We start from the raw sequence: 24,214 nt of genomic DNA, 5'->3' as shown, positions 1-24,214 counted from the left end.
TAATACAAGATTAAGTTAGTTAATTAGTTACAAATGGTTTGTATTAATTTTCTGACAATTGGCACTGCCTTATAGGACAGATGCATGAGTGGTGATGATGTGATCACAGTCACTCCACCTCATTTGTTTTGTAACCGTTTTCTTGTCCTTACATGGACATGATTTGATATAATGAAATTGTTAGTGGCTGGCTCATACTGAGCATCACGCATATTTTGTGCTCCCTCCTTCCTCTCTTCTCTCTACCCTTTCCTTTCTCTGTTTACCATTGCATCAATGTTCAACATATTCTCTAATCTCTGTTGTCAAGTTTGACAGTGTCAGCAATAATGGATGAAAATATCTAGATGTTATTGATGAGAATAATATCTAGATATTATTCGAAACCAGAACAGAATATGACCGCCGCCTTACATATAAATTTGTTTACGGTTTTTGTTCTGGATCGTAAGCAGTTACGTAAGGTCCCTTCATTGCGACACCAGTCACCACGGCTATAAACAATACAACGTTTTGTACCCAGCATTCGCAGAGAACAAGCATTAAAGCTCATTACTATAAAATACATACATCACTCACACATACATACATTAATACAAATATATATTAGCATTAATGGCAGATGATGAAGTGAGCAACAAACAGGTGATATTGAGGGACTACGTGTCTGGTTTTCCCAGTGAATCAGACATGTATGTTACCACTACTAACATAAGGTTAAAGGTTCCAGCAACCTCATCCAATGCACTTGTGCTCAAGAACCTCTACTTGTCCTGCGATCCCATGATGCGATTTCTCATTATGAATTCTCAACAGAGAATGACCAAATACGTTTATTGCTGCACCCCTGGCTCTGTAAGTCATCATGTAATTCATATATCACTTTTGCAATTCCCTTTTATACAATATTTGAAAAACGTACAGTGAGAATCATAAGAAAGGAATTTGTATTCAACTAGCTTATACAACTTAAATTCTTCAGGATGTTTATGATGCATGATTAATATATGTTTTAAAATCTCTACCAAAAAAAAAGTACATGTTTTAAAATACAGTTTGTGGTGGGAATTAACACGCATAGATGTATATATGTATGCAGCCAATTTGTGGGTATGGAGTGGCTAAAGTTTTGGATTCAAGTCATCCAGAATTTAAGGAAGGTGACTTGGTTTGGGGGCTAACCACATGGGAAGAGTACAGCCTCCTCACAGATCCTGAAGCTCATAGCCTCATCAAAATCCAGCATACTGATGTTGATGTACCCCTTTCCTACTATACTGGAATTCTTGGTAAGCAAGTAATAGATGTCCTCATACCTGCATACTTACAACTTTGATCCAATTTTTCATAAGTAGCAAATTAATTAAGTAATTAATATTGGCAGGTATGCCCGGTAAGACTGCGTATGCTGGTTTCTTTGATGTATGTTGTCCAAAGAAAGGAGAATTCGTGTTGGTGTCTGCCGCATCTGGTGCTGTTGGTCAGCTTGTGGGACAATTTGCAAAAATGGCAGGTTGCTATGTGGTTGGTAGTGCTGGCACTAAAGAAAAGGTTGATCTATTGAAGAACAAGTTGGGGTTCGATGAGGCTTTCAATTACAAGGAGGAGCAGGACTTAGAGGGAGCCCTGAAAAGGTACTTTCCTCAAGGCATTGACGTCTACTTTGAGCATGTTGGTGGCAAATTGCTTGACGCTGTGCTGGTCAACATGAGAGAACATGGTCGCATTGCTGTTTGTGGAATGATATCTCAATACAATCTTCCCGAGCCTCAAGGAATCAAAAACTTGTTGCAAATAGCATTCAAGCGACTCCATATACACGGATTTACACATCGTGATTATGATCACATTGTGCCCAAGTACATGGACTTTGTGCTGCCCTACATCCGAGAAGGGAAAATAGTATATGTGGAAGACATAGTCCAAGGCCTTGACAAGGGTCCAGCGGCCCTGGTTGGACTCTTTACTGGTCGCAACTTTGGCAAGCAAGTAGTTGCAGTTGCTCCATCGCCAAACTATAATTGATTCACCTTTCCCCTTACTTTGACATTTCACTATTACCTTGTCTTGTTGTGGCCTGCTTATAAAGTTATGGTTGCTTATGAAATATGAAGGCTAGCTCATGCCTTCTGAGCTTATTGGCATTTGGGATTTAAGCATTGTATATTCTGTGATACAAATAAATGAATGAGAAATAAAATAGTGCGAGAAATATATGCCCCTGCAACTAAACTTGTTCCCCGATTCCAAAACCGGCCCATTGATATTTGTGGGTCTTGTGGCCATGGCAAGTATCCTATAAAGTCTAATGATTCATGGCCCAACCCATTTAGTGCAGGAAAACTTATCTACACCAACCCATTGTATACAATGCAATCGCATTCTCCGGTTCAAAATAGACAGATGACAATAAAACCAACCCAACCATGATATATATTGATACCTCAGTCTTAAATTGATACCTCAGATTGGTATGATATTATATTATACATACTACATAGTAAAGTGTAATTGGATGGGTGACGGGCTGAGAGAACTAATGGGCTACGACTAAATACAAATGTTGGTTGGGCACTTGGGCTATAGACCAATAGTCATGGAGCCGCCTCAGATAATTTTTCCAACCAAAAATATTAATGACCGATATCTTAATTCCGTCGGTAGCAAAGAGACAAACCCAGCATAGTTACATGCGTGACAGATATATTTTTGAAGTATTTTAGTTATAAAAAATAAAAAGTAGTTAGGTCGCTCCACTAAAATTAACAAGTCCTACAAAAAAGAAAAAGTTTAATATGCGGACTCATGTGATGATGGCCTTGTAGTTTGGCGTGGCATCTCTTTTTCAATTTTAATTGTCTTCTGATATAATGACCGATATCGTTTTTTATATATGTCGAGAGGAGGCTCTAAAATAAAATCTCATGTATATATGCTAGTTTGTTGTTTGCCTTGGGAGGGAATTTATTAAGAAAGAAAATTGTTTTCTTATTCACTAATATGAAAAACGGATGGCAATTAATTAGTTACAGTGAATATAGGGGAGCAAAATAGAAAGCTTTGATTCTAATATGTAGTTACTCACTAAAGGGTTGTTGTAGGATTTATTTTTGCTCATTATGGTAGATAGGTAATACGTATTACCTGACCACATTTTTATGATACATATTTCTCATCACCATGTTGGTGCTCATCCACAAATTTTTGTGATGAACAATCACAAAAATGAACTTCTTGTTGTATTCTGAATATAGGCGACTTTGACCACGGACCATATACGAGTCAAGAAATCATGGGTGGTGACGCCAGGGATGACACCGCAAACCGCTGGCCGATATTAATTTGAGCCCATCAGTTCATCTGTGCCCGGCTGCCCGCCCTATATATACAGCCCATCACTTAATTTGTTATTATCTCATGTCAAGTGATAATTAAGAAAGTTGTTTTAATTTGGGGTGTCTGGTCGAGACTAGCTGAGAATTGAGATGAAAGGGATCGATATAGAGACAGGTATGGGAGAGGAAGTGAGGAACCAGCAGGTGCTAGCTAGAGACTACATCAGTGCCATTCCTGAGGAGTCCGACATGTACTTCAACACTGCTACCATCAAACTCAAAGTGCCAGAGGATTCCAAAGGCTCTCTGTTGCTCAAGAACCTCTACTTGTCCTGTGATCCCTACATGCGAGGTGTTAAGCACAGCGATGGCTCCACAGGCACAGATCGCATTGTCTTCTTTGCCCCTCACTCTGTAATTAAGCTACATACTACTTACTACTTACATTTCATTGTCAGTACTCAGAAACAACGATTAATATATCTTTTTTAATTAATTGAATTTAACATGCATTTGCACTTTGCAGCCAGTAGTTGGTTATGGAGTGAGTAAAGTTGTGGATTCTCAGCATCCAGAGTTCAAGGAAGGGGATTTAGTTTGGGGCATCACTAAATGGGAGGAGTACTCTCTCATCCACAACACACGGAGCTTGTTTAAAATCCACCACACGGATGTACCCCTTTCCTACTACACTGGACTTCTCGGTACCTATCTATCTAATTGCATATATATATATATATATATATATATCTCCTTAACTAGCTAATTAAATAATTCCCATTTATACACTTACATATGTGTTACAGGAATGCCTGGTATGACTGCTTATGCTGGTTTCTATCAAGTGTGTTCTCCCAAGAAAGGAGAATATGTTTATGTATCATCAGCATTTGGGGCTGTGGGTCAGATTGTTGGCCAATTTGCCAAACTCATGGGTTGTTATGTTGTTGGAAGTGCCGGAAGTCAAGAAAAGGTACATATATAACAATAATCATATCTAATGAATACAATTAATCTTTTTTAATAAATGAATAGCGAATTGATTTTGTACGTTGTGGTATTAATTACTAATTAGGTTGATATACTGAAGAATAAGTTTGGGTTTGATGAGGCCTTCAACTACAAGGAAGAGCATGACTTGGATGCCGCTTTGAAAAGGTATTTCCCACAAGGCATAGACATTTACTTTGAGAATGTTGGGGGGAAAATGCTGGATGCAGTGCTCCTCAACATGAGACTTCACGGCCGCATTGCTGTATGTGGGATGATATCCCAATACAATTTGGAGCAGCTTCAAGGCATCACCAACTTGATGCATCTGGTTTACAAGCGTATTCGTATGGAAGGCTTCTTCGTTTTCGATTACTATCACTTGTATGACAACTTCTTGGACCTTGTGGTGCCCTACATCAAACAAGGGAAGATCACATATGTGGAAGACATAACTCAAGGCCTCCACAATGGTCCTGCATCTCTTGTCGCTCTTTTCACTGGCCGCAATGCTGGAAAAGGAGTCGTTGCAGTTGCTCCCGAATCAATCAACCATTCTAATTAATTTCTTATGTTCACCTCATCCACTGTCACTACTGCTTCTATTTAATAACGTACTGATGAATACTCGATCACTACTCAGTACTATTGCATATGAGTTCATTATGTGTACTACCAAGTTAATATCAAGTTTAAATCATGCTCTTTGTGTGTACATGCGTATAGAGGTGTTTAATGTTCAGATCGGCCTAACCCGAATCATTTAAAATAATATTCTTACTTCATGTCGTGTTCATGCCGGTCCAACTCAATTATATTAAATTTTAAGTCTGGTCCAATCATAACTCGATTCATAATGGATCATTCTGAATTTGTATAAGGCTAGACCGATCCAATTATTTATTTTTAAATTTTTAAGTTTTAATAAATATTTAATAAAAATTATGAATTAATTTTTTTAACTCGTTCAACATCGTCTCAATAAATAAGAACAAAATACAGCTAGCTAGATATATAGCTGCTGTTTGAAAAAAGTAAGGAGGATGAAGGCACGTCTTGGCTCTTGATCCAAAGGGACCATTTATAACATAATATATACATACATATATAAATTCCAAAAACTAGAGATGAGATGAAAAAGGAAGGAAGTTGGCGCATGCGGTAAGTGGTAGATACATGAGTCAATTATTATGGGATCAAAATTAAAAAACTTACAAATATTTATTCTAGGTTTGAATGTTGCGAGCAAGCAAGGGACGTCGCTTTTAGAATTTAGGCTTCGTTTCTGCATTATGAGTCTCTTTCTGACTCAATTTTTTTTTTAAATTAACTTGCCAAAACGACATCATTTTGACAAGTAAAGAATTTTAAAAATAAAAAAAAATTCATATACATATCACGTGAGTCACAATTTCTTTCTCCTTTCTCTAGTCTTCTTTTCTCTTTCAGACATAAATACAAACATTTTGCATGCAACCTTGCCCCTGCAACTGCCACCAAGACCCAAGTTTCATGGGGTCAAAAATTTTCCTCAAGCCCATCATTTCTACGTTGATGTAGTCAATTAACCCCACCCTGGATCCGCCCCTGCATGTGGTCATCGGTGAGTCATGAGTGGTGATTATACTATACCCAACAGCCAACGTTAAACGGTGTCGTCACTGCTTAAGTTTGACAAGGAAGAATGAAAGAGAGTTTTAATTTGATAATAATTAATTGGGAAGTCAGAATTGGCCATCTGAGAGAAAGAGACTCTGCTCATTTCAATCCAATTGTAAGTTTGTAACTTGATATATTAGTAGAAACAAGAAAGATAGCAATATATATTATTCAATCCAATAGTAATAGACTAAATATAGTAGTAGACGACTAGTAGGACTAGTAGTAGTGTCGTGATGTGGTCGTGGCAATGTTAGTGGTAGCGGTGTCAATGTCGAATTGTCCATGATAGAAAATGATGCCTGTAATGTGTACATTAACAAGAGAGTGATGGTTTATTTTGTATTTGGGTGCATATTTACGTACATGCTTAATTTGATTTGGATAGATATTCAACATTGACAAGGGACATATAGCTTAATCATGAAAAGTTTATGTGCTTAATTAATTAAAATGACATAATAATATGTAGATATATATATGCATACATGCAGTCATTGATTACGTACATTATATGTGAGCACCACTATATATATGCACAAGCTAGTTAGCTAGGTAGCCATCCATCCATTTGTGTCTTGTATTTGGGAGTTGTATGTAATGGGCCAATGGTACCTAAATATAATATGAAGATGACTATCAATTTTGTGACTGGTCCAGAAATGACTGAGACATAAAAAAGTCAAAAGGTGCCAAATAACCAATTAATAACAAGTAAGAAAGAATGAAGAACGTTCACAAAATAGATTTGCGCGCCAGATGATCGAAATGATTTTGATTTGTATCACGAGCTCAATACATCGATCACATTCACATGAATATTTGACTTTGAACACCATATATATGTTGGATTGATTGTACTAATTTACTAGGCAACCGCAACCAAAGTAACAAAATTACCTATATACTAAAACTGAACAAAGGTGTTACTGTAGCTTAGGAACAGTGCTTATATTCACTGAAAAGACTTTTTTGCCCCTCTATTTTTTTATTTCAGTTGTTTTGCATTATAATTTGTGGGATAAGTTGGGCCCGTTTTGGTCATTCACTCTCTTTATTTTTTGCCATTGCCTTTTCCATTTTTCTCAACCCTTCACATCTCAATGTTTCTAAATTTTCCTCTAATTTTGAGTTGTTTTTCTTATGGGGTTGCTTGCAATCCTCTCTTTTTGTTCATGTTTTGGCTTACTCTCCTATTTATGGACTAGAAAATGTCAAGAAACTGAAGGCTCTGTTAGCTTCATTTGTGTTTTGCACAAGGCATGTAATGAATAGCATTCCACCCTTTCACTTATTTATAATTTTGTTGTTGTTTGTTTGTTTGAATTTCTAGCATGACCATGCTGAAAAAGTTTTGGTCTTTCGTAGATTTGTGATCTTTCAAACATGAAGGCCGGAGAAGGAGAAGGTTGATACTTTCTCTCCCACTAGAGTTCTTCAGGACTACTTTAGGAGCTGCCATTGATTGCCTTGAAGAATAAACCAGCTTCCAAAAAGGCAAAACTGAGGTATATTGCTGGATAGAAAACAATGCATGAGTTTGAAAAATTATTTCCCTAAACTTGCATTAAAATGGGAATTCTCACTATTAAGAATGAATAATGTCTTTATGCAATTTGTAGTTTCATTCACTGTTGAAGTAAAAGTTTCTACCCTAAGAGAAATATATTTTTGAATATATACAGGATGGTTAATATATTATTTGAAACTTTGTATACTATAATACTTAATTACTTATATTAGATGGCTAATCCCACATTGGACCTTTGTTGTGTTTGCTTCATTTGTGTTTTTCCTGGGTTCAGTTTGCTTATCCTGGGTTTGGTTTGCTTGGTTCTCTGCGGTGCTGCGTTTGTGTTTTTCCTGGGTTTGGTTTCATTTGTTGTCTGCGTTCATCTACAAGGTGGTTCAGCTTCTGGACTGGTTTTTTGGTGTGGGTTTGTTATTTATTTTCCTCCATTTAGTGCATGTTAATTTAAGTGTGCTGATTCTTTCCCTTTGTGTTGGCAAATATGGCAGTCATTTTTATTAAGGTTAAATCTATATATATGCTTGATTTAATACCTAAAAACAATACCCAAGTTCATCCGTATTAAGCTAAGCACTCATAAACTGTCTTTCATTTGAGCTACACGCATATGTCTATCGTAATTTTTGTAGTACTTACTTTTTGACAAATTCTAGAATGTGGAGTTGCTTACCAATTAAAGAGAATGGAAAATGATCTCAAAATCTCAGATATAACATTCTTTAAAACTCAAATGATGTGAAGAGTTTTTAATTCATGTGAATGACTTTATCAGTTTTTAGATTGATTAATTGTAAAAAGAAACAATCTACATGCCCAAAAAAAAATTATATATATGCTAATACCAGTTTCAAACTCAATATGGATGACATGGTTGCAATTAATGTTATTTTCTTGAGTGATGCCTGGCTAGCTTATCAAATGTGACAATGTTTTTGGGCAAATTTATATATATGTTTGACTTAATATATATTTGTGAGTTGATCGAGTCCCTCATTAGTTGTATGGTCACTTCTTCTAATTCGTAGTCTTTTATATGGTTTGTTGGTGAGTGCCAATTAGTGAATCATTTTTTTTTTTTTTTAAACTTGCTAGATTAGGATGAATGAAGACAGACAATTAATGCAAGGTGAAATGATCCCGAACAAAAAATTTTCATTACCAGAGTACACAGTGATAGAACTGAAAGAGAAAAATGCTCAAGTAGGTATAAGAAATCCCAATTTATGTTGTTCACTTTTTATTGGGTTTTGTTTTCCAGTTGTGCCCAATTATACATATATGCTATAGCTTTATGATCTGCTTTGAAATCTATATACCCTGACAATCCTCACTTTAAAAAAAAAAGACCTGGAGCAAGTCAATTTAATAAACTAATGGTCAAATAGCCTTTTTCGTCATTTTAGCAATTTAAGATTTGCGTAGTTGATTTCATTTGGTTTATGACCCTGTTTTTCTCATTGGGAGATGGTGTTGGTTTGCTATGGTTTCTTTTCTTCATGTTTAACATGTGAATTTAATTTGCTATGGTTTTTTTTCTTAAAAATTTAGTGCAAGACAATAAGTGAAAGGACAACCTCCCTGCAGGATACAGCAAAAAAGAAGAGAAGCCCATGGAGAAGACACAAAAGCAGATCAGAAACCCACCAACAGTGAAGATTAATACTACTTATCTTTTGTTTATAATGTGACATATAATTGTATCACCAAGTATTGTAATATTTTTTTGAATGCTGTTTGGTTTTTTAAGATATGACAAATATCTTAACATAACAAATAGCATATAAAGCATACCATTAATCCACATTTTGTAACTTATGCTTGGTAAACAAACATTGATATCAATCTTTGTAAACATGTTTAAATTTTCACATGTATATAAAAGTTTCATCTTTTCATTAAAATTCTATAAGCTTTCCATTAAAATTTTATGAGTCTTCTCCACATTTCAAGGACTTTTACCACCCGCGGCATCGCGCACGGGCACAATTACTAGGGAAAAAGGACACTATTTGGGTCACCCCTTCCTTCAAAATCGTAATTTCGATAATGCCGGTGCATGATCGGAATCGTTCACTTTTTAGATCACCTATTATAGATCATCTCTGCAAAAAATCAATTCAATCGAAAATTGTTTGGTTATATAATTATTGTTGATTAAATAGAAAAAATCAATGGTTTGGTCAAAAAATTATTTTTTAATTAAAAACCATTAATTTTTTCTACTTAATTGACAACAGTTATATAATCAAACGATTTTCAATTAATTTAATTTTTTATAGATATGATCTTTAATTGATTATCTAAAAAATGAACAGTTCCGATCATGCACCGACATTACCAAAATCGAAATTTATGAAAATCGGGTGACCTTGAAATACTCCATAGGTGTAGGAGTGACCCAAATATTGTCTTAAAAAGTACTCTCTAATCTCTGTTGAGTTTGACAGTGTCAGCAATAATGGATGAAAATATCTAGATATTATTGATGAGAATAACCCAAATATTGTCTTAAAAAGTACTCTCTAATCTCTGTTGAGTTTGAGAGTGTCAGAAATAATGGATGAAAATATCTAGATATTATTAATGAGAATAACTTACTTGTTCTTGTTCGAAACCAGAGGTCCAGAACAGAATATGACCGCCGCCTTACATATAAATTTGTTTACGGTTTTTGTTCTGGATCGTAAGCAGTTACGTAAGGTCCCTTCATTGCGACACCAGTCACCACGGCTATAAAATATAAATACAACGTTTTGTACCCAGCATTCGCAGAGAACAAGCATTAAAACTCATTACTATAAAATACATACATTACTCAAGCATTCATGGCAGATGATGAAGTGAGCAACAAACAGGTGATATTGAGGGACTACGTGTCTGGTTTTCCCAGTGAATCAGACATGTATGTTACCACTACTAACATACGGTTGAAGGTTCCAGCAACCTCATCCAATGCACTTGTGCTCAAGAACCTCTACTTGTCCTGCGATCCCACGATGCGATTTCTCATGAATTCTCAACAGAGAATGACCAACCTCGTTTATTGCACCCCTGGCTCTGTAAGTCATCATCATATATATCACTTTTGCAATTCCCTTTTATACAATATTTGATAAACGTACAGTGAGAATCATAAGAAAGGAATTTGTATTCAACTAGCTTATACAACTTAAATTCTTCAGGATGTTTATGATGCATGATTAATATATGTTTTAAAATCTCTACCAAAAAAAAAGTACATGTTTTAAAATACAGTTTGTGGTGGGAACTAACACGCATAGATGTATATATGCATGCAGCCAATTTGTGGGTATGGAGTGGCTAAAGTTTTGGATTCAAGTCATCCAGAATTTAAGGAAGGTGACTTGGTTTGGGGGCTAACCACATGGGAAGAGTACAGCCTCCTCACAGATCCTGAAGCTCATAGCCTCATCAAAATCCAGCATACTGATGTTGATGTACCCCTTTCCTACTATACTGGAATTCTTGGTAAGCAAGTAATAGATGTCCTCATACCTGCATACTTACAACTTTGATCCAATTTTTCATAAGTAGCAAATTAATTAAGTAATTAATATTGGCAGGTATGCCCGGTAAGACTGCGTATGCTGGTTTCTTTGATGTATGTTGTCCAAAGAAAGGAGAATTCGTGTTGGTGTCTGCCGCATCTGGTGCTGTTGGTCAGCTTGTGGGACAATTTGCAAAAATGGCAGGTTGCTATGTGGTTGGTAGTGCTGGCACTAAAGAAAAGGTTGATCTATTGAAGAACAAGTTGGGGTTCGATGAGGCTTTCAATTACAAGGAGGAGCAGGACTTAGAGGGAGCCCTGAAAAGGTACTTTCCTCAAGGCATTGACGTCTACTTTGAGCATGTTGGTGGCAAATTGCTTGACGCTGTGCTGGTCAACATGAGAGAACATGGTCGCATTGCTGTTTGTGGAATGATATCTCAATACAATCTTCCCGAGCCTCAAGGAATCAAAAACTTGTTGCAAATAGCATTCAAGCGACTCCATATACACGGATTTACACATCGTGATTATGATCACATTGTGCCCAAGTACATGGACTTTGTGCTGCCCTACATCCGAGAAGGGAAAATAGTATATGTGGAAGACATAGTCCAAGGCCTTGACAAGGGTCCAGCGGCCCTGGTTGGACTCTTTACTGGTCGCAACTTTGGCAAGCAAGTAGTTGCAGTTGCTCCATCGCCAAACTATAATTGAGTCACCTTTCACTATTACCTTGTCTTGTTGTGGTCTGCTTATAGAGCTATGGTTGCTTATAAAATATGTATTACCTTGTCTTGTTGTGGTCTGCTTATAGAGCTATGGTTGCTTATGAAATATGAAGGCTAGCTCATGCCTTTTGAGTTTTGAGGGTCAGCCTGGCTAATTACGATTTCGACTTTAAGCATTGTATATTCTGTGATACAAGTAAATGAATGAGAAAAAAATATATTGTGTCAGAAATATATGCCCTTGCAACTAAAACTTGTTCCCCGATTCCAAAACCGGCCCATTAATATTTGTGGCCATGGCATAATCATTAGACTTTTCTATAACTCTAATGATTCATAGCCCAACCCATTTAGTGCAGGAAAACTTATCTACACCCACCCATTGTATACAATGCAATCGCATTCTCCGGTTCAAAATAGACAGATGACAAATGTTTCCGTAACAAACGATAGAATTTATAGAAAATTAGTTAAATCTTAATAATTTTTTAGTATAACATAAAAATAATATAATATTTTAATTGAATTATTAAATTTAAATGTAGTTTTTTAGATTAGGTCACAAATATGTTGGTCTCTTTAATTAAGTCTTTTTTCATTTGACATTTTTGTCCTTTAGCTCATATATGATGGTTGTTAGTTAAAATTTATAAGGTTTTGACAAAATTGCCCTTGAAACTTTTATATTATTTTGAAAATTTGCTAATGTAGTCTCAATTTCACATTTAGTTGTGACTGTACAACACTCACAACTTCAAATTTAGTTGTGATTGAACGACGGTCACATCTAAGTTGTGATTTGATTGAATTTTTTTTAGAGAAACTATACTACAATATAGTATAAATAGAGATTAAAATAATATTTTTACTCAAAATAATACATAGTTTAATAGTGTGAGTTATCTCTTTTAATTTACCAAGACAGTCATAGTTAAGTTGTGACTGAATTGATATATTTTTTTAATACAATATAGTATAAATTAATATAATATTTGTGATGTAATATTATTTTTATTTTTTTATTGTAGTGGCATGTAATGTAATATTTGTAAATTTTAATACATTGTACTTTATTATTTTGTTTGACTTTTCAACTAGTACCTAATCAAAAATACTATTTAATTTTGATACCTAACTTAAAAAGTTATTGAAATTTAGTAATTAAAATCAATGAACGTTAGAATTTATGATATAAATGGAAAAAATCTATGAGTCTTAAATTGATACCTCAGATTGATATGATATTATATTATACATAGTAAAGTGTAATTGGAAATTAAAGATTTACCTTGTGAATTCTATATTTGAGATTGACTTTGTGAATTATTATTACCTTAACTTTAACTTGCAAGGTGCAACAGACAAGAAAACTGGAAAAGAATAAAACAAATTTAAGCAAATGCAACGACGTCGTTTGTATTAGCAATTAGCAAAATTTAGCATGAAGCATAACAGAAATGGAATTATGGAAACGTGTGGGCTCTGACATCGTAACCTTGATTTGCCCTCCACGTGTCAACAATTACACACATGTTACACAACGGCAACGCTAATCGTCAGACGCCCATATATTATCCGTTTCCACCGCTTCCATTCCAAGATGACATTGACAAACAATTAAGAAGCAAATCAATTCCATTGCCATTGCTCGATCCTATCGCCGAAGAGTTACATTTCGTTTTTTTAGTATTCTAGACACAGATCGATTACAGATACAGATTGCAATGGCGAGTGGTGGAGTAGAGGAAGTGAGGAACAAGCAGGTGATATTAAGAGACTATGTCTCCGGCTTCCCCAAAGAGTCTGACATGCTCGTCACCACCACCACTACCAAACTCAAGCTTCCAGAAGGTTCCACTGGGCTTCTGGTCAAGAACCTCTACTTGTCCTGCGACCCTTATATGAGAAGCCGCATGACCAAGCGCGATCCTGGAGCCAGTTATGTTGACTCCTTCAACCCCGGTTCGGTCAGTCACTCACTCTCTAAATGCCTCTGCTTTATTTCGCTTCTCTATTTGTCTTCTTCAAACTTCAAACCTTTTAGGATGAACAGGACATTAAAAACATCTTGGTTATGCAAATGGGACTTCGGAACCCAGCTAATATTGTTTGGCCTTTCTTGCTCGTTACAATTTTTATGTTCTTCGATCATTTGGGGCTATTTTAATGATTTGTGTATGACAGAATTATAATTCGTGGCTTGGGATGATACAATTATCTAATAATAATAAGACCTTATTTGTATGAGAAATTATCTGCACTATTCTGAGATTTAGACTTTTTTTTAATCAAGTTAATTAGAGAAAACCAACTTGAATCATGTATTTTGTAACAAATGAACATCCAATCAAAAGCTTTTTCTATCAGCTAGAGACGTTTATAGGATACTTAAAACTCATATTGAATGTTGTAGTTTTCTTTATTTAATTCACATATTTTATATTGAAACCATGCAGCCTATAACCGGGTATGGAGTGGCTAAAGTTTTGGAATCTGGGGATGCAAAGTTTAAGCCAGGCGACTTGGTTTGGGGGATTACTGGCTGGGAAGAATATAGTGTCATCAGTACGACAGAGTCTCTGTTTAAGATTCAAAACACTGATGTGCCTCTCTCTTACTATACTGGAATTCTTGGTATATATGCTGCTATTGACATTTTCCCCACTTTTGAATTGACTTCTTTAAAAAATTTGTTGTGTTACGAACAGCTATTTGAAGTCTATTAGCTTCTATGTTGGTTCTTGATTATTGAGATGTAAGTACAACGAAGCTCGTGAAGGCCTAACTCCTTGATAAAATTTGTGCATTAGTTTGTATATCACCGATTGTATTGGCTCCTTGTTTTATGTTGACTACTGACAGTAGTTAATCTTTAGGCAGTGCTCATGCTAAATTCAGAAGTCAACTGATTGTATCAAAATCTTCTTTTTTAATGAACGATCTTCCCTCATGAAAGGATTTTGTCTACTTTGATCTCTTGTTGTATTCTGTCTACAATGATCAGTATGATACTTTAGGTGAACTGCTTTTGTTAATTCTCACACTCTTTGTAAATTAGAGTTTTACAAAGTTCAGTAGTGTGGTCTGGCAGTATTGAAATTTAGTTAGCAACTGTAATTTCCTTGCCTGGATCTGTAGCATTGTTCTTTGCTTGAATACGATTGTTAAAAGTAATCCATCGTAATTAATTCAATCATTTTGAATTACATATTTTCTGTAATATTCAAGGCTTTGTAATGCATTATATGTCCTGCTTAATGCTCAAGGCTCATCTAATGTATTCCTTTTGTGTAGGTATGCCTGGAATGACTGCCTATGCTGGTTTCTATGAAATTTGCTCTCCTAAGAAAGGAGAGACAGTCTTTGTTTCAGCAGCATCTGGAGCAGTAGGTCAGCTTGTTGGGCAATTTGCAAAGGCGTCTGGCTGCTATGTTGTTGGGAGTGCTGGAAGCAAAGAAAAGGTGAATCATTGCTATTTAGTGGTCCATGTCAATTAGTTTTCAGTTGGCATTCCATGGCTCTGACTCTAAATGATTATTTTTTTCCTTAAAAACATGTGCTTAGTGATGTGTGCCGAATTTCTGACCAGGAAGAATTAACGCATAATAGAAAAAATGTTGTGCCTGGTAAGTTGGAAGTACATTTACTGGTGACCAATATTCTTTATCCTCATTATCATTTCAAGCAGTTCTACTGTTTTGCTGCCTAATCTGATTGAAGAACTCTCATTGCCTAAATGGCTAGATCATATGAAAGCATAGCACATAATACAGAGAAAATTTTCGCTGCACCCTTTGGCTTTCATGGTTTCATTCCTCTAGTTTTCACTATTACAAGTGACATTTTTTTCATACATTTCTATCCTTTTTTTTTTTTTTTTTTTTTAAATATTATATATCTCATTTATGTGATTTAAGGTTGATTTGCTGAAGAACAAGTTCGGGTTTGACGAGGCTTTCAATTATAAAGAAGAACCTGACTTGGATGCAGCTTTGAAAAGGTCAGTAATACATATCTATATATATTTTCATCAGAATCCAAAACATGATCGGAAAGCTTTGATTATTATTTTTTTTTGGCATGGGAAAGCTTTGATTGAATTCCTATAATTACAAGGGGTTGTTTTTATTTCTAATTCTAATCTGTTGGAAGCTAGATTGAGTTTCTCAGATATTGGTGGTACGATCAAGTTCTATAAAAGGCATTAAAAAACTCTAACATCATGATTGTACCTGATGCAGTACAATCAGCCAAAGGTTTACAAACGTAAACCTAGAAGAACAAGAAGCCTGGAATCCACCAGGAAATTGAGAGAAAACCTCAACAATTAGTTTGATAAAAATAATAATAGAATAATCCGCTAGCAATTGTAGAAATTGCTTAAGTACGCTTAACGAAACCCTAGGGCGCAAACAACCATATAATTAAGGCCCACGGATAATTACAAACCCAAATAAAATATAAACGAAAATAAATAAAATGTCTAAAAGTTTAAAATGCCGTTTTGAGGCCCTAAACGATCTCGGATGGCCGAAAAAGCCCATACGTCATGGCATAGCGATGAGTTTGATTCGTCTCGCGATTCCCTTCGCAACGATATGCATTAGTACCACGTTCTGAGCCAAACCCTCCGACTAGTAGAAATCATTTCCCCAATTTCTTGGGTTTGCGACGATCAAGCTGTTGCATAAACTTCTCCGCCATCCGTTCTGCATCAGTACCCCAAATCCTGAAACAGAGGGAGAATTTAAAAAATGAAAAGGTCTCAAGTATGTGCCGTTGATGTTCTTATACAGGAACTTAAGGCTTCTCCCTCGTCTTCCTATATTCCTTATTCTCTGGTGTTGGCATGGTCTAAATGTGATTTGCTTACCTGCAGATACTTTCCTGAAGGTATTGACATATACTTTGAAAATGTTGGGGGAAAGATGCTTGATACAGTGTTACTAAACATGAGAATCCATGGCCGAATTGCAGTTTGTGGGATGATCTCACAGTACAACCTTGAGCAGCCAGAAGGTGTACACAATCTAATGTATCTGATCGTTAAACAGGTCCGCATGGAAGGTTTCCTGGTTTTTAATTACTATCATCTTTATGGAAAGTTTCTGGAAATGGTTTTACCTTACATAAAAGAAGGGAAGATTTCATATGTGGAAGATGTAGCTGAAGGGCTTGAGAGCGCTCCAGGGGCTCTGGTTGGGCTCTTTGCGGGCCGCAATATAGGAAAGCAGGTGGTGGTTGTTTCCCGAGAATGATCAATCCAACTCCATCCATATATATATGCCTCTCAACTTTCAGCTCTAGCTAGCTATATGGTAGTATTGTCTACTGTAAATGCATCTTATACAATATTTAAAAGTACTGAAAAACTTGGATCTACAGGTTTCTGGCAATTAAGCTTGTTCTTGTTATTGTGTTGACGATGGAGAACTGTTCACCTTTAATAAATGTTGTTTGATTTACGTGATGATATCCAACCATATACATATATAATTATGAATGATTGACTGCCCTTGGTTTATAGTCTAAGTTATCTATTAGAAATTCGATACATGGTTCTTTCATCTTATTCGGTAGTGAAACTCAAAAGTACATGCCCAATTATGCATAATTCTGTTTCTATGAATTGAAGTCTGTAGTATGAATGAAAAGAGGCCCAAATGATACGAGAGTGGATTATAAGGGCAAAAAGTTAAATTCTTTCCGATGTAAGAACAAAGCAGAAAACTTGTCAAGGAGATTTCTCAATTTTGGTCGACAATTGCAGAAGCTAAAGTTGTAAATTATAGAAAGTGGAGACCCTTATTTTGAGAATATTGATATATAGGCAAATCAAGATGAAGCGCTTCCTCAAGACAACCCAAGAAGAAGGAATCGCCATATGACTCATACAACGACGGCAATGACTAAACTGCAATGGATGAATGGATGACGTGTGCACTCACGCCCTTCTCTTTTGTTTCTTTCTTAGTTTCTTGGGTGGCGACGTATGCATCGACGTCAGCTTGACTTCACTCGAAATGGAAACGTCTCGGCTGTCGCAGCTTTGATGCTCTTCTTCGTTTCAGAGTTCAGACCACTCTCTCCCTCTCTCCCTCTTAAATTTGAGACTATATAAATACACAACATATTAAGTATTAACAGGCATATCCATTACCATTGCTCGAGAATTAATGGCGAGTGTTGGAGGAGATGAGCAAGTGAGGAACAAGCAGGTGATATTCAGAGACTATGTCACCGGCTTCCCCAAAGAATCCCACCTGCAGGTCACCACTGCCACAACCAAGCTGAAGCTTCCAGAAGGTTCGAGTGGGGTTCTGGTGAAGAACCTCTACTTGTCCTGCGACCCTTATATGCGAAGCCGTATGACCAAGCGCGATCCTGGCGCCAGTTATGCCGACTCCTTCAACCCCGGTTCGGTCAGTCACTCACTCCATCTCTAACTCCCTCTCCTCTGCTTTGCATTTTTGTTGTGGAGCTAATTAGCGAAAACCCCACTTGAATTACATATTTTGTAACATATAATTTGATATTGAAATCCCCTATGCAGCCTATAAGCGGGTATGGAGTGGCTAAGGTCTTGGAATCTGGGGATGCAAAGTTTAAGCAAGGCGACTTGGTTTGGGGGATTACTGGCTGGGAAGAATATACCCTCATCACTGCTACTGACTCTCTCTTTAAGATTCACAACACCGATGTGCCTCTCTCTTACTATACCGGAATTCTTGGTTTGCTTCTACTCCTATTGCTATTTCCCCCACTTTTAAAACTTGTTTCTTTAACACTTTCGTTGTGCTTCTATAATCTTTAAACTTGTTACTTGATTATTATAGTTGGTACATAATTTTTGTATGTCACTAATTGTATTAGCTTCTTGTTATATGTGAGTACTGACATTTAACAGAGAATCTTTAGACAATTCTCATGCTAAACTACTCGCTAGTCAACATATTTTGTCAAAATCTTCTCTTTTTATGAATGATCTTCCCTCATGAAAGCATTCTATAAATTTCAAAATCTAGTCGTATCCTTCCTGCAATGACCACTATAATACTTAAGGTGAACTGCTTTTGTTAATTCTCACTCTTTGCTGTGACCACATTCCTTTGAAACTTAGTTGTGTGGTCTGGCAGAATGGAAATGTTTTAGCATCAAATAATTTTGATCCCATTGGTCTTGCAGTATTACACCTTCCTGGATCTGATCTGTAGCATTGTTCTCTACTTGAATGAGATTGTTGAATTAATCCATCCTATTAATTCAACCATTTTGAATCACATATTTCAGTAATATTGAAGGCTCTGCAATGCCGATATGTCCTGCTTCATCCTCAAGGCTCGTCTAATGTATTCATTTTATGTAGGTATGCCTGGAATGACTGCTTATGGTGGTTTTTATGAGGTTTGCTCTCCTAAGAAAGGAGAGACAGTCTTCGTTTCAGCAGCATCCGGAGCAGTAGGTCAACTTGTTGGGCAATTTGCCAAGTTGTGTGGTTGCTATGTTGTTGGGAGTGCTGGAAGCAAAGAAAAGGTGAGTCATTTCTATTTAGTAATCAATGGAAATTTATATTTAGTTGGCATTCTGTGGTTGTGTCTCAAATGGATGATTGTTTTGTTTTAAAAACGTGTGTAGTGAGTGATGCATGCCAAATTCTTGACCTCAAAAATTAAAAAATAAATAAGGGAAATGGGAAGAGAACATGTGTGCCTAATATATTTGGAAGTACAAATATGGTGACAATTAGTCTTTACCCTCATAAACAAGTGTGTTAATTTCATTTAGTCTTATTCTTCAACCAGCCGCAATCAATTAGATCAGTTCTACTGTTATGATGCCTCTTCTGATTGAGAACTCTGCCTATGAAAGTATAGCATATGCCTCTTAGTACAGGGAAAATGTGCATCAATGACTTTGATGGTGTCATTCTACTGTTTTCACTATTTCAATTAATTTTTTTTTTTAACCATTTCTTTCCTTTTTTTTTTTTAATAATATATATATATAATTTCTGTGAGTTAAGGTTGATTTGCTGAAGAACAAGTTTGGGTTTGATGAGGCTTTCAATTATAAAGAAGAGCCTGACCTGGTTGCTGCTTTAAAAAGGTCAGTATTATGTATATATTTTTAAGTTTACAAGGGGCCTTGTTTTTTATTTCTAGTTCTAATTTGTTGGAATCTAGGCCGAGTTTCTCAGATATTGACCCCTCTTTATAAAGGCATTAAGTGGCTAAAATCATGATTTAGTCTCCAATCATGAAACAGCCGAGAGAAAGAAAATTAAGAAAATGAAAGGTCCCTATGGAGTATGTTCTGTTTTTTGGTGTTTCCATCTAGTCTGAATGTGTAATTTGCTTACTTGCAGATACTTTCCTGAAGGTATTGATATATACTTTGAAAATGTTGGGGGAAAGATGCTTGATGCAGTGCTACTAAACATGAGGAATGAGGGCCGCATTGCAGTCTGTGGGATGATCTCACAGTACAACCTTGAGCAGCCTGAAGGTGTACACAATCTAATGTATCTGATCGGTAAACAGGTCCGCATGGAAGGTTTCGTGGTTTTTAAGTACTATCATCTTTATGAGAAGTTTCTGGAAATGGTTCTGCCTTACATAAAAGAAGGGAAGATTTCATATGTGGAAGATGTAGCTGAAGGGCTTGAGAGCGCTCCAGCGGCTCTGATTGGGCTCTTTGCGGGCCGCAATGTAGGAAAGCAGGTGGTGGTTGTTTCCCGAGAATGATGGATCCAACTGATCATGCTGCTTCATGCATGCCTCTGAACCTCTAGCTCTAGCTATATGTTAGTATTATCTACTTGTAAATGCACCATATAAAATATTTTAAAGTACTGAAACTCGGATATGCATACAGCTTTGTGGCAATTAAGCTTCTTCTCGTTACTGTGTTGACGAACCGAGAACTGTGTCCTCTTAATAAGTTTTGTTTGGTTTACGTGATAATATATATCCAATTCGAGTAAATTTTGTGGATCTTCTTAATATTCTTAATTTTTAATTTGAATGCGGAGGATACCAGAATCCAGAAAGGAAACATACGACCCTCTAAATTTGGTGTTGCTTGGCGATTACGCCTCCTGATGGATCATACAATATTTACAGGAAAATGAAATATTTTCGAAATTTAATTCCATGCTTACAATTGATAGTACTCACTACTCACAATTAATATCATCAACATATGTATACATATATAATCTGGCCGAGTCACCAACACGGAAAATGTATATACGTAACCTGAGTCAATGGAGCTCCAAAATCCAAAGCAAAATGATTAATGTAACGGAGGAAACAATGGTAAGGATATGAGCTGATAAAATGGTGGATTCAGATTTCCTAATGTTGTCTTGACAATCAACCCTCAATTAATTTCTAACTAAGGCGCTAAGCCGTTTAGTATATATTGTTGTATGAATGACAATTCTTATCCTTTTAATATCTAAATCTTAGACTTGTTTGATTTTAATCGATGAAGCTGATGATCGATTATTGATCATCGAGATTATGAAACTCGATCAAAGTTGGTATACAAGTGGTGTTTCATTCCATTATCTCCTAAAAGTAACACATAATTAAGAAGGTCACATACGATTAAACGATCTTTCTTTATATAAGCTTTACATTTTTTCTTTTTCCCTCCTTTCCTAATTGATTAAATCAAAACTACATTCTAAAGGGATAGATATTGTATTAAAATCCTTGTAAAACATTGGAGCATGATGACATTCTTGTCCCAATATCTCATAAACAGCTATAAATAACAAAAGGGTGAGGGCCGTGTGGCACATAGATAAAGAATGCACTAAGATAGAAAGCATTGATAATTGAAAAGGCAAGACAAATGCAGCAACCCGGCTCCCAAAAAAGGTAAAAAAGAAAAGAAAAAGCAAGATGAGATGATGGAGAATGTTTAGTGGATATTTTGATTGCAAATTGCAAGAGGGAAGCGAATTAGGACAATGTATGTAAGAAATAGTAAGAATTAATTAGTAAAACTAAAATACTAAAATGCTAATGCTATTGCGGTGCTGCTCAACATGAGGTTCCGAGGGCGCATTGCAGCCTGTGGCATGATTCACTGGAAGCCACACTGAGGGTGTGCAGAATTTGATGTACATGATTGGCAATCGGGTGCGCATGTAAGGCTTCATTGGAAAGCAACTTGTCCTTGTTTCCCCACCTCATCATAATCAATAGTTTGTTGTTTCCCCAACTTGTCCTTGTGGAATTACTTCATTGTCCTTTGATTATGTTATTTTGAATGAATTCGTCTTTAGGAGTTCGATTACGTAATTAGACAGATTATGAAATTAGACTATATTCCTAGTTAAGCTTTATATCTCTACTATAAATTCCTCCAAATTTGGAAGAATAAAACAACGAAGAAAATGGTTATTTGTCATCAGTACGTAATCACTTGTTCACTTTATATCTAGTTATTAATTATCAACTGCAGCCAGCTAATTATCTCCACTAAATTCAACGTATACATATTGACAGAAACTTACCTACTAAAGTGGCATCTGGGTGTAGAAAGAAGGTTCGACAAAAGATAGGTGGAAACCGTCAGCGTCTCCTTTATATCTTATATCTATGATCTATCTATAAACTGGGATCACTAGACTCGTACGTGTCTTTAACATAGGCCAGTGACATAAATATAATATATTATATGCATTCAAAATGAAAATTGAAGCTAGAAATATCTGGTAAGCTCGAGGATGAGCTACGCCCTTCCCACTAATTCTTTTATATAGAGATATTTATAAAGAAGGATGATCATGGGTCGTCTTCATTAGATGAACGAAGCAAATAAATTGATTAGCAAACTAAGGATAGATTGCAAGTGCAACTGTGCAAGAATGGTGAGTGGTGATGATGATGTGATGATGAGGAACAATAAGCAGGTGGTGTTGAGGGACTATGTTACAGGGTCTCCTAAAGAGTCGGACATGTATGTGACTACCACTAGCATGAAACTCAAGCATAGTAGCAAAGGTAGTCTTGTGGTGAAGAACCTCTACTTGTCCTGTGATCCCTACATGGCATCCCGCATGAGGAAACTCCAACATCCCAATGCCGACACCTACCAACCCGGTCAGGTCAGCACACTTACACTTTAAATGTTGCTATTGAATTTCATGATGATAAAAGTATAAAACCTTAACCATGTATATACCTCCTATGCAGCCAATAAGAGGATACGGAGTGGCTCAAGTTTTGGATTCTGGGCATCCAAACTTCCACAAAGGTGACTTTGTTTGGGGCTTCACCGGGTGGGAAGAATATAGCATCATCTCTGAAACAGAGTCAGAGTCCCTGTTTAAAATTCACCACACTACTGATGTGCCTCTCTCCTATTATACTGGAATTCTTGGTAATTGATTTAATTAAGCTGCTGCTATTCTACCTCATCACTCTCCAATTTGTTTTTATCAGTAATATCAAACGATTCATGGCATGTCATGCTGCTTGATTCTTGCTCATGATTGTAGGTATGCCCGGTATGACTGCTTATGCTGGTTTTTTCGAGGTTTGCTCCCCTAAGAAAGGAGAGAGGGTCTTTGTTTCAGCAGCTTCTGGAGCAATCGGTCAGCTTGTTGGGCAGTTTGCCAAGTTGCTGGGTTGTTATGTTGTTGGCAGTGCTGGAACCAAACAAAAGGTGACTTTTAGTGAGGATCTCAACAACCAGCTGCAGCTGCTTCTTCATTTGATCTTCTTTCTAACTTGGTTTCTGTTTTCCTATTATTTCTGTGCCGTTAGATTGATTTGTTGAAAAATAAGTTTGGATTTGATGAAGCTTTCAACTATAAAGAAGAGCCTGACTTGAATGCAGCTTTGAAAAGGTAAGTAGTAAGTATTACTATTTACCAAGAGTTGTCGTCCTGTATGAATGTAACAATTTTCTTGGTGTGTTTCTGTATCGAGTGTAATGGCAGGTACTTTCCTGAAGGTATTGATATATACTTTGACAATGTTGGGGGAAAGATGCTTGATGCAGTGCTACTCAACATGAGGCCCCGTGGCCGCATCGCATCCTGTGGGATGATCTCACAGTACAACCTAAACCTTCAGGAGGAGGAGTATGAAGGTGTACACAATTTGATTTTCTTGATCGGGAATCGAGTACGCATGGAAGGCTTCATAGTTTCCGATTACTTTCACCTTTATCCAAAGTATCTTGAATGGATTCTCCCTTACATTAGACAAGGGAAGATTGTATACGTGGAAGACATAGCCCAGGGCCTCGAGAATGGCCCCGCAGCTCTGGTTGGAATCTTCAGGGGTCGTAATGTTGGAAAACAGCTAGTTGCAGTTACTCCATCGTCAATGTGAATGATTCCTAAAACTGAAACAACTAAAAATTATCTGCTGAGATGCACGCACTTTATACTTTTCTAGTCTGCTACTAAATGTGTTTTGGATATTTGTAACTGTCT

The 24,214-nt window shown here is 36.4% G+C and overlaps 6 protein-coding genes and 1 long non-coding RNA gene across 7 annotated transcripts; all 7 read left to right on the top strand.

Moving 5' to 3' along the window:
• The first annotated feature begins 607 nt into the window (after window positions 1–607).
• Window positions 608–2,025, top strand: LOC147285861 (2-alkenal reductase (NADP(+)-dependent)-like). The gene is made up of 3 exons (XM_086245831.1): window positions 608–855; window positions 1,100–1,289; window positions 1,385–2,025. The coding sequence occupies exons 1-3, from the start codon at window positions 616–618 to the stop codon at window positions 2,023–2,025; spliced, it is 1,071 nt and encodes a 356-aa protein (XP_086101957.1). The 5' UTR covers window positions 608–615.
• A 1,429-nt stretch (window positions 2,026–3,454) lies between these two features.
• Window positions 3,455–4,980, top strand: LOC147285860 (2-alkenal reductase (NADP(+)-dependent)-like). Its single transcript, XM_086242946.1, has 4 exons — window positions 3,455–3,749; window positions 3,862–4,039; window positions 4,142–4,308; window positions 4,411–4,980. Exons 1-4 carry the CDS (start codon window positions 3,486–3,488, stop codon window positions 4,888–4,890), a joined length of 1,089 nt encoding a protein of 362 aa, XP_086099072.1. The 5' UTR covers window positions 3,455–3,485; the 3' UTR covers window positions 4,891–4,980.
• Window positions 4,981–7,201: 2,221 nt separating this feature from the next.
• LOC147285859 (uncharacterized) lies at window positions 7,202–9,010 on the top strand. The gene is made up of 2 exons (XR_015122390.1): window positions 7,202–7,492; window positions 8,608–9,010. It is a non-coding gene; the product is annotated as an uncharacterized LOC147285859 (long non-coding RNA).
• Window positions 9,011–10,340: 1,330 nt separating this feature from the next.
• Window positions 10,341–11,772, top strand: LOC147285858 (2-alkenal reductase (NADP(+)-dependent)-like). Its single transcript, XM_086243011.1, has 3 exons — window positions 10,341–10,574; window positions 10,815–11,004; window positions 11,100–11,772. Exons 1-3 carry the CDS (start codon window positions 10,341–10,343, stop codon window positions 11,738–11,740), a joined length of 1,065 nt encoding a protein of 354 aa, XP_086099137.1. The 3' UTR covers window positions 11,741–11,772.
• A 1,569-nt stretch (window positions 11,773–13,341) lies between these two features.
• LOC147285857 (2-alkenal reductase (NADP(+)-dependent)-like) lies at window positions 13,342–17,219 on the top strand. Its single transcript, XM_086243494.1, has 5 exons — window positions 13,342–13,721; window positions 14,211–14,388; window positions 15,049–15,215; window positions 15,672–15,754; window positions 16,634–17,219. Exons 1-5 carry the CDS (start codon window positions 13,479–13,481, stop codon window positions 17,010–17,012), a joined length of 1,050 nt encoding a protein of 349 aa, XP_086099620.1. The 5' UTR covers window positions 13,342–13,478; the 3' UTR covers window positions 17,013–17,219.
• Window positions 17,220–17,510: 291 nt separating this feature from the next.
• On the top strand, window positions 17,511–20,749 carry LOC147285856 (2-alkenal reductase (NADP(+)-dependent)-like). The gene is made up of 5 exons (XM_086243493.1): window positions 17,511–18,176; window positions 18,308–18,485; window positions 19,121–19,287; window positions 19,778–19,860; window positions 20,120–20,749. The coding sequence occupies exons 1-5, from the start codon at window positions 17,931–17,933 to the stop codon at window positions 20,496–20,498; spliced, it is 1,053 nt and encodes a 350-aa protein (XP_086099619.1). The 5' UTR covers window positions 17,511–17,930; the 3' UTR covers window positions 20,499–20,749.
• Window positions 20,750–22,469: 1,720 nt separating this feature from the next.
• LOC147285855 (2-alkenal reductase (NADP(+)-dependent)-like) lies at window positions 22,470–24,125 on the top strand. The gene is made up of 5 exons (XM_086245308.1): window positions 22,470–22,876; window positions 22,965–23,151; window positions 23,270–23,436; window positions 23,538–23,620; window positions 23,714–24,125. Exons 1-5 carry the CDS (start codon window positions 22,574–22,576, stop codon window positions 24,108–24,110), a joined length of 1,137 nt encoding a protein of 378 aa, XP_086101434.1. The 5' UTR covers window positions 22,470–22,573; the 3' UTR covers window positions 24,111–24,125.
• Window positions 24,126–24,214: the final 89 nt, after the last annotated feature.

Source organism: Dryas octopetala, chromosome 5 (assembly GCF_963921425.1).
Source record: "Dryas octopetala chromosome 5, drDryOcto1.1, whole genome shotgun sequence".
NCBI classification, from domain to species: Eukaryota; Viridiplantae; Streptophyta; class Magnoliopsida; order Rosales; family Rosaceae; genus Dryas; species Dryas octopetala.
Note: the sequence above shows the minus strand (reverse complement) of the source record. Positions and strands in the feature narration are given on the sequence as shown.